The 17553-nt window shown below is 36.2% G+C and overlaps 2 protein-coding genes across 2 annotated transcripts in view; one reads left to right on the top strand and one right to left on the bottom strand.

Annotated features, from left to right (window-relative positions):
- Window positions 1-399: 399 nt before the first annotated feature.
- On the bottom strand, window positions 400-2860 carry LOC143246090 (uncharacterized). The gene has a single exon (XM_076492306.1). It carries the CDS (start codon window positions 2790-2792, stop codon window positions 1491-1493), a length of 1302 nt encoding a protein of 433 aa, XP_076348421.1. The 5' UTR covers window positions 2793-2860; the 3' UTR covers window positions 400-1490.
- A 7583-nt stretch (window positions 2861-10443) lies between these two features.
- The window catches only part of DCTN3-p24 (Dynactin 3, p24 subunit), a 48904-nt gene continuing 41794 nt past the window's right edge, over window positions 10444-17553 (top strand). The window contains exon 1 of the mRNA XM_076494365.1: window positions 10444-10753. Within this exon, the coding sequence (XP_076350480.1) occupies window positions 10646-10753 (108 nt within the window). The 5' untranslated portion in view covers window positions 10444-10645. The remainder of the gene's footprint in view (window positions 10754-17553) is intronic.

The following is a 17553-nucleotide window of genomic DNA, read 5'->3' as shown; positions in this document are numbered from 1 at the left end:
CCCGGCATGGCCAGGTGGGTTAAAGCGTTTGACTCGTAATCTAAGGGTAGCGGGTTCGAATCCCCATCACACCAAACATCCTCGCTCTTTCTGCCGTGGGGCATTATAATGTGACGGTCAATCCAACTATTCGTTGGTAAAAGAGTAGCCCAAGAGTTGATGGTGGGTGGTGATGACTAGCTGCCTTCTCTCTAGTCTTACACTCCTAAATTAGGGACGGCTAGCGCAGGTAGCTCTCGTGAAGCCTTGCGCGAAATTAAAAAACAAACAAACAAAACTCTTTAGCTCATTACTTTAAAAAATACGAAATAAGTGTTTCTATTCTATTTTTAGAAAAACCCAATCTTAGTATTTCTTGTTGAAACATCTTCCTTTATTAATAAAACACTGAAGGTTGAAGAAGAATCTCACTTGTTGGTGCTGTGTGCCGTATTTCATGTTGAAACATCTTCCTTTATTAATAACACACTGAAGGTTGAAGAAGAATCTCACTTGTTGGTGCTGTGGGCCGTATTTCATGTTGAAACATCTTCCTTTATTAATAACACACTGAAGGTTGAAGAAGAATCTCACTTGTTGGTGCTGTGTGCCGTATTTCATGTTGAAACATCTTCCTTTATTAATAACACACTGAAGGTTGAAGAAGAATCTCACTTGTTGGTGCTGTGTGCCGTATTTCATATTGAAACATCTTCCTTTATTAATAACACACTGAAGGTTGAAGAAGAATCTCACTTGTTGGTGCTGTGTGCCGTATTTCATGTTGAAACATCTTCCTTTATTAATAACACACTGAAAGTTGAAGTTGAATCTCACTTGTTGGTGCTGTATGTTGTATTTCATGTTGAAACATTTTCCTTTATTAATAACACACTGAAAGTTGAAGTTGAATCTCACCTATTGGTGCTTACCATTTTAAAGCAACTGTAACATCATTTAACATGAACTATTTATTTCTCAGTAATGATAATATATTTATATTCCCTTGCGTTTAGTTTAATATCGATAAATCTATGACATATAAGGTAGAATAATAAAACAACTTTATCCAACATTCTTATGTTTGTATGGTTTGTAAAATCATTGTAAAACATATTTTAAAAAGCATTGGGCATTTTTCATTTGAGAATTAGATTTAATTTTGAAAAACCTCTTTTTAACGTAAGTTTTAACCTAAAAAATTTCTTAATATATTTAATTGAAACATTTTACTATCACTCGGAAACTTGCTGCTAAACTTTAAACGGATTTAATCGACTCTGGCAACAACGATTTGTAACCTCAATCTTAATTTGTAATCCTTAAACAGCGGGTATGTCATAGGTAGCAACATCAATTCATGACGGTCGCAGTTTAAGGGTTAAGATATTTCATTAAAACTGTCAAGTAATATTAAATGTAAATTGAAAAGTTCCCAATAATATATCACTAAATTACTAAGTTTTCAAAATATTTCAATCAAACTTAATATGGATAACAAGGTGTATCGTTTACATCCCTTTGAACTGTGCTACCACGACCCCGTAGGTGAGGAGCGCTCCTGCTATAGTAAGAATGAGGGACCTGTCTAGGGTGAAAAAGTTCCAGGCAGTGAAAGCAATCTTACTGTTCATCAGTTCCAGAGTAAGAGACTTCATCTTCAAGTCTGTGCACAAATCCATGGTCTGTAGGCTTCGAGTGAACAGCATGCGGATTTGTTGGAGAGATTCTTCTGATAAATCGGAAGTTGTTGCAGCGGTTAAAGTCATCAGAAAGAAGGTGACGACAGGTAAAGAGTTGAGAACAGCCGCCATCCCCAACGGCAGTATAAAGGATACCGCTAATCTAGAAAAAGCTATGCGATAGGTAATTTCATTTAGCGACACCAACAAAAAATGTGAACACCAGACAAACACTAAAGGGGAAAAAAGCGATTCCACCAGTAACACAGCATTTCCAAAGTTGCAATGCTCTTTCCGTAATGTCATAATCCTTTCTCGGAAATGTTTCTCTTTCTTGGGTTTTCCAGAAAACATCCTGCAGCTGTAATCGGCTTTTTTGTTCCAGCAGCTTAAAGCTAGTCCCATCAATGTACAAAGGGATACGTAAAAGGCCATTATGCCAGCCAGGACACCCCAAGTAACGACAACAAACAATCCCCGTTCAATTGCAATTAGACCGTATGACAGCCAAATGGGAAATGACAAACTGGAGAATCCAAAATAGTTGTATTGTAAGATACGTGGAAATTTCCAAACATAGAAGACGTTTAACCAAAGACAGGCCAAAAGAACTATTAAACAACAGGTGTAGGCATACTTTGTTGGTCTCAGAGTCTTTTGCACTATACGTCGCAAAGAATAATTTAATAAGGGGACAATCTTCTGTTCAAAGAATGTAATCAGGTTGACTATTTCTTGTTCTTTATAGACCAAAATATCCACAGTTATTGCTGCCGACAAGCTGTGAAAAGTATCCGTAATACTTTCCCAGAAGCCAAGGCCGTCATCCTGGAGCCACAGGAAGATTATCTGGTTGAATGCTCGAGCCATGGATAAGTGAAGGTAAATAATTACAAAAATTCTTCGCCACTGAAACCTCTTTCCAAAGCACAAACTTATGTGTTCTCCTTCATTCGGATCTTTTCTTGGCTTAAGGCCTAACAAACAACGTAATCTGTGCAAAACCGTGTAATCTCTTTCGAAATCAATATTTTCATCACAAACCGTTGGATATGAAAACGTCTTTTTATTCCAAGAATCTTCTTTCATAAAAAACGAATTTTTGGTAAACGTTTTATTCAGTGAGCTCATTTCCAATGTAGCTTTTATTGCCAGCACTTCGACTGGGAGAGGTAAGTTTCGCCACCGCAACTTGTGTAAACACTACACAGCCGAAATCAAACAACGTTAATTCCATTGATTACATTTGGCTACTTGAACACTTGAACATCCAATCAGTTAGAATCTTGATCTATGACGTACGTTTATAGCCTAAATTATATTCAAGTATATGTGTGTGTGTGTAGACTATTATTCAATTCGCAACGTAAAGCCGTTTGAAGACTAAAAAACTTAGAAGTTCACAACTACAACTTGAATATACTTAAAAACTTTATGAATTAAAGTTCTCCTACATGTATATGTATTCAAAATTTCCTAAGAAAATTACAAATACATAAAAAATATCTGTTTTGTTTCTGTTGCTAAACTTCTCCACCGTCGAAAGTGACGTAACAGTTGCACTTACCAGTTATTAGTTTGTTTTGAATTCCGCGCAAAGCTACACGAGAGCTATATGCGTTAGCCGTCCCTAATTTAGCAATGTAAGATTAGATGGAAGGCAGGTAATCATCACCACCCACCGCCGACTCTTGGGCTACTCTTTTACCAACGAATAGTGGGATTGACCGTCATATTATAAAGCCCCCACGGCTGAAAAGGCGAGCATGTTTCGTGTGACGGGGATTCGAACCCACGACCCTCGAATTACGAGTCGAGTGCCTTAACCACCTGGTTAAGGTATGGCGGGCCTGTTAATAATTGTGCCTAACCAAAACTCACAAGCATGGCCTGGCATGGCCAAGCGCGTAAGGCGTGCGACTCGTAATCCGAGGGTCGCGGGTTCGCGCCCGCGTTGCGCTAAACATGCTCGCCCTCCCAGCCGTGGGGGTGTATAATGTGACGGTCAATCCCACTATTCGTTGGTAAAAGAGTAGCCCAAGAGTTGGCGGTGGGTGGTGATGACTAGCTGCCTTCCCTCTAGTCTTACACTGCTAAATTAGGGACGGCTAGCACAGATAGCCCTCGAGTAGCTTTGTGCGAAATTCCAAAACAAACAAACAAACAAACTAACTAACTAACTAACTAACGAAATGCATTTTAATGAAAAAGAGAAGCCAGTTTTATTTTGCAAGTTGTTTTTATAAAGGTAAGTAAAATAACATTTTAACGGCCCAGTAAATTGAAGCATTATTGAAGATTCTGTCAGTTTGTAAGTTCTCTTAGTACTGTTTAAGGATATCAAATATATATAGTTAAAATTACACGTTGATATAGGTATGTACATTTACGTTTTATAGTTCGATATACACAATAAAATACATTTAATATGACAAGATTTCACGACCAGTGCTAAAAAAATTCAATTTTATTTTTCACGGTCTTTTCTTTCCAAACAATATATTCAATTATATAAAGTGGTAAACTTGGTACCACTTAGAGAAATTAAACATTTTATAGACTATTACAACTTTTTCTATTTACACACTTTAATAATTATCGATTTCAGTATTTGACACGATAGTTATCGTTTGCTAGCTATCGTGACTAGTTCTAGAATTTGTATATACTGTCGTGTGACGTCATTAGTGAAGCTTCCAGTCTTACACCAGTAAGTCTAAAATGCCAAAAATTGGGTTTCGGTACCCCTAGTGTGTACATCACAAATAACACCTTATGTAATTTTTCTAAACATTAACAATCATTATTTAAATTAATACGTGATAAAATAAGTATGTGTTGCGTTTACCATGACTGACGTATTAGCCAAGAGATAGATTATTACTGGTTAGCTACAGTATGTCTAAGATAAGTCTTGGAAGCTACAGTTGTGGTTACCTAATTTCTGTAGTAATTTGAACACTTGAATATACCTTATATATAGTTTTAACGTCCTGACTGTATAAGTATGTATCTGATGCTGGTGACGGTGAGATGTGACTTATGCACGAAGTTTGTAACAAGTTTTGCACACTACCACTTGTTTTATTGTTTTAGCTAATTTGTAAGACACACTACTTCCTTTTGTAGTTTATTTAACCTGTATTATGCTGTTATCGCATGGGAACATTAATTCTTGTACAAAATCTTACGGTTACAAAATTTACTTTATCTATCTTTCCCAATACCAGCTCCCCGCTAGTATAGCGGTAAGTCTACGAATTTCCAACGCTAAAAGCAGTGGTTCGATTCCCTTAGGTGGGCTCAGCAGATAGCCCGACATGGCTTTGCTATAAGAAAGCACACACACACACACCGATTATGTTCCTATGTGTACAAAGGCAAAGTTTTACAACAAGTCTTTTATCTTTGGCATCAAACTAATCGAAATTACATATTCCTTTTATAAATTAGTTTCCATTTGTCATTTGTCGTTCATAAGAATCACAAGAAAAGTTTTTCATAATGGTATCACACTGGATCAGAGAGAAGTTTCCGGACTTAGAAGGTAAAATCCACTATTCGATTCCTAATCAGTGGGCAGGCAGTTTTTCGGTGTAGAAAATACTGGATTATGTCGTCATCTCTAGAACCACCATCATCAGAACTATTTTATAAGTAAACATTCGTGTTTAATCATATTGAATCTGTTTTAGGTTTATGCTAACTGCTATAAAGGGAGAATAGTTTAAGATGGTAGTTGTTACAGGACAACAGACGAAACTGGTGAAAATGAGACAAACTCTTCAGTAAGATGAAGGATACAACTCTAATGAGATTATAATTATGACAAATTTTAATTCCAGACATATACGTTTGGAAATGACAGGGGCAAATCAGGGTGTGTGTTTGTGTGTGTTTTTCGTATAGCAAAGCCACAAAGGGGAATCGAACCCCTGATTTTAGCGTTGTAAATCCGGAAATCAGGGAAAGACGTGTTATTTTAGAAACTGTTTACGATGGTTTTCTTCACAAATTGGATGGTGAATCCCTTAGGAAGAGTTCTATTTTAGATTTATTGTTAACTTTTAATACAGAAATTTTTCAGTGAGTAGAAGTTGTGCAACATCTAGGTGCAAGTGACCATTTCTCAATTAGATTTGACGTTATGCTGCAAATGAAGATAAGAAATAATGAAATTACAATACCAAATATAAAAAAAAATTAATTTTAAAGAATTATACAAGAATCATCTTCTATGAATTGAGTAACTGAATTAATTGAAGATAGTGATTAGACGTAGAAAAAGTTTCAAAATATATTTTTAAGTAATTAGGAAACTATAAAATCGAAACACTATAAGGATAAAGATTGGCTGTAAATGTAAAAATTAATACTATTTACTTATTTAAATATATTAAGGATAAGCAAAATGTGAAAACGTAAGAAAGGTATTTAAGGAATGACACAGTATGATTATGAGAGTTTTATTATTAGTCTCTACATTTTCTTAAATGTATAAAAATAAAGTTTTAAATAAAATGAAAATAAAAATAAAATATTAAACAAATTTATCATATTAATTCAACGTTTAAAGAATGATACCGCTTTTGGGTTTGATAATATTCATCTGAAGGTTTTGAAGGAAGCCGTAAGGATTGAATATGTGAGCCATTTGCTACTATTTTTTGTAAGTTCTTGAAGGGCAGGCAGATGATAAAAATTATCCACGTAATTATAGACCTGTTAATCTTACACCAATGATGAAGAAAGTTTTTGTAAGTCTGATAACAGTTGTTTTACAAAGTCATTTAACAAAGCTTCAAGTTTTGTTGGGTTGTCAGCAATACTTCTCTCAAGAAAAATATTGCCTTACAAATCTTTTGACATTACTTGAAGAAGATTTAGTGGATCTAGATTTTCAGAAAGTATTTGATAAAGTCCATATAAAATGTTTTTAAAAAATTATATATTTAGGTATGGGGATATGTTAACTCGTTGGATGGATGGAAGGAAAGAGAGGATTGTTCTAAATGGATTTCAGTCAAACTCGATTAATGTCACAAATGGGGTACCTAATGATTTAGTGTTGGAACTTGTTCTCTCTTTGATATAGATCGATGACATAAATGAAGGAATGGTTCAATAAATAATTTAAATTCACTATCATATCATTTCACTGAAAGTAAGGAGTATTACGTCTCTTCAAGAATTGCCACAACATGTGCACAGTGATCCTAACTATCCTAACATAAAATACTCTGCAAATATTTTACCATGGAAACAAAACTGATAGGTTATAAGGCTGGTCCTCAGTATTATAGCTGTCGGAACAAAATACGTAGAGGCCAGTGTTTGTAGTAAATCAGGATTGTCAGCGGTGTGCTTACGAAAAGCAAGTAAAAATTAGGAGTTTGGAGTCATGACCGAAATGTTTTGTGATTAGTGTAAAAATTTAGGCCTGTTCCAATGCAGTGGGCACCATGCACAACGTGAAATAACATTTCAATAACTAACTTACGTGACCTTCTACTTTGGACCGGAAATTTGATCCAAGTTGGGAATATTATAAGCATTTTAATTTGTGTAGGAGATATAACTAACACCATCTTAATTGCTAATTGGTTTTAATTCTAGTTACACCAATTAGGAGGTAATATTCTAGCCAACCTCCTGAACAGTTTATAAGACTAGAGAGAAGGCAGTTGGACATCACCACCTACCACCAATTCTCGAGCTACTCTTTTACCGACGAATAGTGGATTGATCGTTACGCTATAACGCCCTTACGGCTGAAAGGGCAGGCATGTTTGATATAATAGGGATTCGTATCCGCGACCCTCAGATTATGACTCGAGTACCCTAACCACCTGGCCGTGCCGGGCCCTCTTCCCATTCATATTACGCAAAAGGCACGTTTCTTTTTTTCGAATAATCTGAATACGTTTTTATGATTTGAGTGTGTGAATATTTTTATGTCAAAAAAGAGATTTTATTACATTGTTTTCTGGTAGGAATTTAAAATCCTCTCACATAAGTATCAATATAAGGGCTTATACTAAAGCAACCTTTAAGGACTGGAATGCTTGTTCACATAACTTACTCTAAGTGATGTATCTACCGTAGTAGGATCCAATAATGGTAAGGCGATATTGTAAAGGTCGGTCGTGAACCATTGGTAGTACGACATTATGATATATAGATTTTGGTCACAAGTTGAAATCAATCTAACATCACTATCCGTATAAAAAAATAATCCTTTCTCTAAAAACAACATGACCAAGAAATTATATTTCTATACATATGAAAGTGCATTTTTCTTTTTCAAGTCCTTCTTTTTATTATTTACTGGAATACAATTTTCACTTTCTTAGCTGCGGACTTGAATATGGATATTTGTATCTCTTCTTCACAAGTAATCAGTTATAGAATAAAATCTGGTGTTTTTGCAGTATCGGTAAAACTTTCACACATTTCAATTATAATATACATTATTACCTTACTCAAAGTTTTATATAAGCTTTAAGAACACAGTATTTATATACTTATAATACGATGTTGTTTGGTCAGGGTGACTTTGTAGGAAGAGGTATCGGAAGTATTAATAGTATTTGTGTTTTATATTACCTGCTTTCAACATCCAGCTTCCAAAATGTTTCACGTGAGTAATTAATAGATGGTCATTGGCTGCAGCTGTGTTTTACGGTATGAAATTGTAAGGTCACTGGCCAAAGGAGGAAGTTCGTACAGCTCAAGAAACGGCTCTTCATATCAGTAAAAACTTAAGAGTAGAAACTTGAGCTAAGTTTATGAATTGCTGTGAAAATGGCAGTCATTTTGTTTTCATTACACTTTTCCATGGAGAGTGCTAATGCACTGTCTGAAATATGAGGCGTTTGTGTGCCCTCTACCACACTATGAAAATATTGTGCTGCTTGGAATTTAATAGTTTTCTTCGTTATCTGTGAGTGTAATTAATGTTAACTTACGTCTAAGATAATATATGCTCATTAACAAGGTTGAAGGAGATGGAAATCTCCAATTAAATACTCTTTATTTAACACTATCAACCCATAAAATTTCTTTCAGATTGATTTGGCGACGTAGGAGTAGTTAGATAACGGACAAACAGAGATGCAACAAATTTTCTTTTGTGCTCTCTCTCTCTATATATATATACATACACACACACACACACATGTATGTAATATAGCATCCAGCTACAAATTTTGTAAACGTTCATAGCCCAGACAAAAAACGAGTAACTCAGCTTGTGTAGAATAAATGATAAATTCAGAATAAATACTATAACATTACAAGAACTTATGTTGTTTGTCGTTTTATAAGTGCACTGCTATAAAAGGGACTACTTGCACTCTGTTCACATTGAAAGAAATGTATGATGCATTCATATTCCGCACACCAACCAATTAAAAACTTGAACCAACCAGCAAGTTTTGTGTTCATTTACCTTAGTTTAGTGTTGTGACGGACTAAAACAAAATGTCAATACAAAGTCGAACAAAAACAGTTTAAACTCCAGCAAAAAAATCCAAAATAAAACTTGAATACAAATGAAATACAAATTTTATCACTGACAAAAACACACAGTTAATAAATCCACGCATGGATTTACTTTTATACCTTCATTTTAATACCTATGTTTGTTTTAGTTTGATGCATGTCACATATTCTGTTGGATGTGTATTGCACAAATTCCGCCTGTTCTCTAAATTTGTAGAAGATTCTTGACAGATAGAATCAATCATATTTACTTTACGAAAACGATATTGTGTTTTCGAACATTGTTTAACATTCGAGAATCTCGCTTTAAACTACATAAACCAACGCGCCAAGAGACAGATTATTATTGGTTAGCTGCAGTCAGTCTAACATAAGTCTTGGAAGCTACAGTTGTGGTTAACACTTATTAATCGGAAAACTACAGAATTTAACAAGAAACGTTTATGAAATTCGAGCATTACAAACCTAAGAAAAGACAGCACTAGCTAAGGCGAAATGTTTGTTTGTTTTCGAATTTCGTGCAAAGCTACACGAGGGCTATCTGTGCTTGCTGTCCCTAATTTAGCAGTGTAAGACTAGAGGGAAGGCAGCTAGTCATCAACACTCACCGCCAACTCTTGGGATACTTTTTTACCAACGAATAATGGGATTGGCTGTTACGTTATAACGCACCCACGGCTGAGAAGGGGAAGATGTTTGGTGTAACGATTACAAGACGAGATGTGACAATATCAACTCAGCATTAATTTACCTGTCGTGGACCTGGACTATCGATAAAATATTTAGTTCTAGACCAGACGGAAGATTTAGTATAGTTCGTAAAACCCTTGTATGTATGCCATCATTTGTAATAAATATTAGTAAAAGCCTTTAATGTAAATTGATAAAGTGTATTATTATTTGTACATTAAAATATATTTGTTGTGAGAAAGAAAATCGTACGTATCAATCTTGTTAATACTGAATCTCGATTTCTAGCGGTATGTGTTTTTTATAGCAAAGCCACATCGGACTATCTGCTCAGCCCACCGAAAGGAATCGAACCCCCTGACTTTTTTTTTTAACCAATGCAGTGACGTTTTGTACCTCGTAAATTTTCGGAGCTATTCGAGCCGACACCGATTTTTATTTTCTAATTAGAAAAATACAGTCTATCTTTATTTACAGAAATGAACATTATTTATTATTTAATGAAACTTTTGCAAGTATTCAGTTTTATTAAATTTATTTAACGGTTTTGATGACAATAAACTCAAATCATATGACGTAATAGGCAATCTGGTTGGCATGATCGAGTGTTTTACGTGTATCGATAAGTGTTAAAATGTTGTCAGACATGTTTTGTATTTAGAAAATAATAATAATAATCATTTCGCATCTGGGGACTTAAATTGGGAAAGTTCTGTTCAGAGTGTTTGTCAGTAGCTTTAAGTGTAACCTTCAGAATATTAACTATATACATATATATTTAATATCGTATTATGTTTCAGCAAGAACAGACACTGGAATGTCTGGAGAGACGTATAGAAAAATTAGAAGACAGAATACATGGACGAAAGTTGAATAGTAACCACAGTTCAGAGCAGTCGGTAAGATACTAATATTGAAAAATAAAATTTAATTGTATACCTAATATTATATAACTGTATCTACATGTTTCTTTATGTTTGTTTTTTATTTATGAATTTAAAATTTTTTCTACAGTGAATGTTACCATTAGAAAACATGATACAAATTGTAATCTTTTTAACTGTTCTTGATCTGGAAGTTCCATTTTATATATACAGTACGTTTTGAGCTATTTTACTTTTATTAGTTATTTACTTTAACCTACTGAAACAGTTACGTAAACATAAAAATAGCATGAAACCGTGATTGCCAGTAAAAGCATTGACGAATGAATATATGACTTCCTAATCTTAGGCCTACACTGGTATAGTAAATAATGTTAAGCTGCATGCACATCTTTGGGCAACCTTACTTGCTATCTTAAAATTATTGCTTGTTTTCAGTGATGATAGACTTCTTGGGATATGCATTGAGTAATGATAATTTTACTGAAACATCTTGTCTGATAAGTTTGTCATCACACAACTCTCAGCTTAAAACAACTAAAAAAAGGCAGATGAGAAACAAAACTCTAGTCTATTTCTAAGGGGTGACTGTTAATTTTCCATTTCAAATTACACTAAATAAACCTGCAAATTTACAAAATATCAGTTGTTAAATATCATGGGGAAAAATAATTATTGAAATTTGACATGCAAGTGTTCACTTGACACTCAAACTGCTCACCAGTTGAAACAGGATTAACAGATTTTAATCTTTGGATACTTATAATATCTTATGGAAAAAGTGTACTCTGTGGTCTTTTAAGGCTAACCTTGCATAAACTTGATCCCTAGAACTGAGTGTATGTAACTTGTGTTAATCTGTACCTACTAGTCATCTTAGTAGTCAATCTTGTTTGTAATTGTGTAATTGTAATTTGTAATTGTAAGGCTCAGTATGGCCAAGTAGTTAAGGCACTCTACTCATAATCTGAGGGTCAGGGGTTCAAATCGCCATCACACCAAACATGCTTGCCCTTTCAGCTGTGGGAACATTATAAAGTAATGGTTAATCCCACTATTCATTGGTAAAAGAGTAGCCCAAGAGTCTTACACTGCTAAATTAGGGATGGCTAGCACAGATAGCCCTTGTGCAGCTTTGTACAAAAATCAAAAAACAATCTTTAGAATTTGACTTAAGCAATTCTAATCATATGCTTTGTCTCGATTACCTACGTTTTAAACTCCATACAATTTTTAGAATTATCAGTATCATGTAATGTCATATTATATTTCCTTTCTCAAGCAAGTAATTACTTTATTCAACTCATTCTTTTCTCTCACTTTTTGTAAGCAAAATATTTACTGACAAAATATTTCATAAACTTTTGCAAATGATAAATTAAGCTTTATATTTTTTATCCTGCATTGTACAACAAATACCATAACTTCTAATACTAAGAAAAACACGTGGTAGAAAAATGGATGTTTTAAATCTTTGTTCTACATCTTTCCAACTAAAATATTTCATATATGGATGTGTTGTTTTTTCAATCTCTATAAAACTTTTGTTTCAAAGACTATTATTAACTTTTGCATATTTTACATTTATTAGTTTAAAGAACTTTATTACAAATGAGAGTCCTTTTAGCTGAATCTTTAATACATGTCCAAGTGGGTTAAGGTGTTTGACTCGTAATCTGAGGTTTGCAGTTTGGAATCCCCATCACACCAAACATGCTTGCTCTTTCTGCCATGGGGATGTTATAAAGTGACGGTCAATCCCATTATTTGTTGGTAAAAGAGTAGCTGGTGGTAGGTGGTGATGACTATCTGCCTTTTCTCTAGTCTTACACTACCAATTTAGAGATGGTTAGTACAGATAGCGCACATGTAGTTTTGCTTAAAGTTCAAAACCAAACCAAATCACAAAGTAGAATTTTATACAAACAGTGCAATGCTTTTCTTACATTACCTTGACATTTCATTCAAAGTCAGTAAACTTGAGTAGAATAAAAAATCTTACAACTAAACATATTTTAAAAAATGTAACTTGTTTTGGCTGTACAACTATATCAGATGAGATAGTTTAAGATCTTGTATTGTTGGAAAACAAATTATCAGAATTTTATTTATGGTTGTACTAATTTTCAACAGTTTTCAAATATATCAACAAATTAATAGTCTGAGATTTTTAGTGATTGGTAATTTTCTGGATCAGTGATCAGTTTGCTTCTAGCAAATGAAACTTTAGCAGATGACTAGATCCCTCACATCCATCATTGTCAGTAGGACAACTATTTACAAGATGCCCATTGGGCCTAGAAGATGTCTGAGATGTGTATAATATTGTCTTCTGAATGCATGAGTGTCTTTTTTTCTTTTTTTGGCTTAATTTCTTTGCCTGTGCTCAAGTCACAATGCATGAAGGAAACTCATCTGGATTCCTCCCATCAACAACGTGATCCTTAGATGAAACAACAATTGGCTTGCTAACCATTTTGGGTTCAGTAACAACTTTTTTCCCCAGCCAAATCATTTCCTAACAATAATAATGCATTATTAATTGTCAGAATAGCTCTTACTCTAACCATAGCTGGTCCAGAAACTAGTTCTGATATTAAATAAATGTTATGAAAAGAAACATTAACAAAACCACCCTTAATACCTTGAACAGTAAAAACTGATCAGTGTCAGAACGTGAACCTAAACACAGTATACCTTCAAACAATGACTGAGTTACCTTAGTTTCATGTAGAATATGTATGGGCACACAGACTCAAGGTCTATGTTCCTCCCTAACTACATCAGCTTTTTTATTAATGACTGAAATGAACAGCATTTGGTGATCTGGTGAACTACATCCATGTGGGGACAAAACTGCACTAGGTGTTGTCTCCTTACTTCTCTCTCTCTCTTTCAAATGCTAATAATTGGACATAACATGACCAGTTATTTAACAGCAGGCAGGCCTTGATGATTTTGATAGTTTTATCCAGACTATTAGAAGATTTTGCATTAGAGAGCTAGATTTTTCAGAAGAATCCTCAAATTTAGTGATTTAAACAGGTAAACATTTTTTGCTGAGATGGCAGGAATTTCTTTTCATGAAAAATAGTTTTTAATTAAAAGTCATTGCTTCCTTTAGTGTTTCATCTTTATTTTCATCTAAGTAAATTTTGAGGTCATCACTTGTACAATGTTCAAATTCATCAATTAAACATACTTGGCTTGTTTTCTTGAAACTGTTGCTAGTATGCATAGAATTGCACTATTGATCAAATTAAGCCTCTATTTTTCATGTGGGAGAATTTCATATAGGTTTGATTATCTTGCTTTGATAAATCCAACGTTTAGAGATAAGCCCCCTCTATTTTAATAATTTATAATAATAATTTATACAGTCTTCTACAGCGAGTGAGTAACATAAGATTCTTATGCTGTACCAGTTAAAACACTGTAGTAATAATGACCATTTTTTAATGGGCCATTCCATGGCTTGGGCAACTTTCACAAAATGCTGGAGATATTTATCAACTTTATTTTCATTATTAAATTGTGGGACCTCCATATATTGGTTGAGTTCAAAGTTGTCATTTTGTCTTGGTCATTTGAAGTTGAGACTAATTTCCATTTTTTTTCAGTTTCAGTGCAAGCCTTTTAGGTCTTGAGATGTTTGTTTTCACTTTTACCTTTGACACGCTCCTCGGTGTGGATTCCTATACGTGGTGAGGGGACCTCCCAGGGAAGGTTCTGTTCTGTCTGGTTACCTTCTCTGGGATCTAAACATCTACCCACGTGTTTGCCGTGCGTGGCGACCTGTGAAGGGGAGGAGAGGATCCTGGTGGTTGAGGGGTCCAACCCTAACACACCACTTTGGCCTCGAATTCCTGTAGACGGGCGGCCTTTGGGTGGCCCCCCTTAGGTCAATCGGCTGGTCCACTTGGGCTACAGTCAACCAAGTACCAGTGTTGGAAGTTCTCAACGGGTGTTGTGGACATTGTACCTGATGCTGGTGTTTGGGTATAGTGCTCACTAAACCCTGGCGTTGCTGCATTGTCCTTGCATGACTTTGTAGTGCGTCTCCTTGTAGGGCTTCATGGTGGGTGGGGTCAGTGGGTACCGAAATTTTTCCTTTTTCCTATGGATCCTCCAAAAAATTTAAATAAAATTGTGAAAAAACAGTCAATGGATAAGCGACCACGTCTTGAAGACTCTGAACAGCAATCTTCAACATCAGTAATACACTTACCTCATTTTCTTATATTACATTCTCTTTCGGAAAAACCTTTAGGGCAAATGTCCCCTTTTTTTATTCAGAAGGGACTAGAGGGACTTGCTGGCTCTCCAAAGTCAGTAAAGAAGCTTCGATCAGGTGACATATTGGTTGAAACATCCACATCCCAACACAGTGAACTCCTCTTGAATTCAAAGGCAATTGGGGATATTCCTATTGAAGTTACATCTCATGCTACTTTGTATTCTTCACAAGGAGTTATTGTTGAAAGGGATTTGAAGAACATCCTTGAGTCAGAGATTCTCGGCGGTCTCTCCACTCAAGGAGTTTCTGCAGTGAGGCGCATCACCACTCGCAAAGATGGAGTTACACTGCCAACAAATACCCTAATTTTAACATTTACTTCACCACGTGCACCTGCCACCATCAAGGCAGGTTATCTCATTTGCAGAGTTTGGCCATACATTCCAAACCCTCTTCGATGTTTCCAATGTCAGAGATTCGCCACTCAAAGACATCTTGTCGTGGTTCCCTGACATGTGCTCGTTGTGTAGGCAAGGACCACGATGCCTATGACTGTGACATGAACCCACATTGCGTCAACTGCAATGGTTCTCACCCATCTTACTTTCATTCTTGCCCAAAATGGTTGGAGGAAAAAGAGGTGCAGCGTTTGAAAACGATACATAACATTAATTATCCTGAGGCTCGGAAATTGCTATCCACCACTCCATCTCGGACATATGCTGCTGCACTTCATTCCACAACTACAGTGGGAGTGCAGACAGATCTCTCTGTGCCTCCAAGAGAATCGTTTTCAAAACAAATGAAAAGCCTTTTGGCCTCCGTGGTTAAAAAGGTTGATGAATCGACTTCCACACCCATCTCTGTTCCTCCCATACCTTCCAACAAACCTCAAGATCCACGTCCTTCAGTTTCAAATACAGGCATTTCTTCTGATACATCTTTTTCTCCCACCACAAGAGACAAAACAATTATTCGTTCACGTCCTCAGTCATTGGATTCCCCTTCCAATAACAGAAACCTGCCCACTCGACCCAAGGCAGGATCCATGGAGGTTGACAGACCTCCTCCGACTAAAGACAGTAAAGAAAAAATATGTGGTTGTAAACTTCACCTACTCGTTCTTAAAAATGGCCACCTTGATACAGTGGAACTGTCGAGGTTTACGTTCTAATCTGGATGATATAAAAACGCTGATTGCTTCCTACCATCCTGTTTGTCTTTCTTTACAAGAAACATTTCTCAAATCTGCTGATACAGTCTCCATTCGGCAGTTTTCTCTGTACAGAAATGACAGGTTGAGTGATGGTCGAGTACATGGAGGGGTGGCACTGTTGGTTGATCAGCATGTGCCCACCCTGTCTTTGTCACTCAACACACCCTTGGAGGCCGTAGCCATCCGTGTTTCCTTGGGTCATACCATCACTGTTTGTTCTCTGTACCTGTCCCCTGGAGAGACATATGATCAATCAGACCTTGATGCTCTCGTTGAACAGTTGTTGTCTCCATTTCTAATCCTGGGGGATTTTAATGGATATCATCCCCTCTGGGGAAGTGCTGTTGATGGGAGGGCTCGATCTGTAGAGTGGATGCTCTCTGATCACAATCTTTCTCTTTTCAATACTGGTTCTTCCACTCATTTTCATGCACCTAGTCAGTCCTTTACTGCTATTGATCTCTCGGTTTGCTCTCCTTCATTATTCTCCCATTATTCATGGAGGGTTGATAGTAATCCACAAGGCAGTGATCATTTTCCGATCCTTTTGAGAGAGACTGGCCGTGGTCGATGCCACCCTCACCCGCCTGCCCCTGTGGAAGCTAAATCAGGCAGACTGGTCCACTTTCACTGCTCTCGCAGAACTTGATCCTGCCATCGTAAATCAGCCATCAATAGACAACTGTGTAGCAGCAGTAACTGGCTGTATTATATAAGCAGCTGCTCAGTGTATTCCTAAAACCTCGACACGTTTTCCACGATATCCTCGTCCGTGGTGGAATCCTGCTTGCCACTAAGCACGGAAGGCTCAAAAACGGGCCTGGGATACTTTTCGTAGATATCCCACACTTTCAAACTGTGTTGCTTTCCAACGGGCCTGTGCACATGCTAGGTGAGTAAGACGTCAAAGCCAGAAGGAATCTTGGATTAAGTTCACAACTAGCATATCTTCTACCACTAGTTCCAAGATCATATGGGACAGGATTCGAAAGGTTAATGGGCACTACAATTCTGTTTCCCTCTCAATCTTACTCTCTGATGGTCAGGAGGTGACTGATGTCTGGAGCATCGCTAACACTCTAGGTGAAAGCTTTTGCTGGGTATCTAGCACTTCTGCTTGTTCCTCCACCTTCCTGGCCATCAAGACTCGGGCAGAGCAATCACCTCTTTCCTTTCGAACTGACTGTTTCTTTGACTGTGATTGTCCCTTTACACTGGTGGAACTGAAAATGGCCCTTCATCGGTCTGCCAGTACGTCTGTTGGACATGATGATATTCATTGACATGCTACACCATCTATCTCCTGCTTCTCTTGATGTCCTTCTGATTGTCTTCAACCGAATCTGGCAGGAGAATGTTTTT

The sequence above is a fragment of the Tachypleus tridentatus genome, chromosome 3 (genome assembly GCF_004210375.1).
Source record: "Tachypleus tridentatus isolate NWPU-2018 chromosome 3, ASM421037v1, whole genome shotgun sequence".
In the NCBI taxonomy this organism is placed as follows: domain Eukaryota; kingdom Metazoa; phylum Arthropoda; class Merostomata; order Xiphosura; family Limulidae; genus Tachypleus; species Tachypleus tridentatus.
Note: the sequence above shows the minus strand (reverse complement) of the source record. Positions and strands in the feature narration are given on the sequence as shown.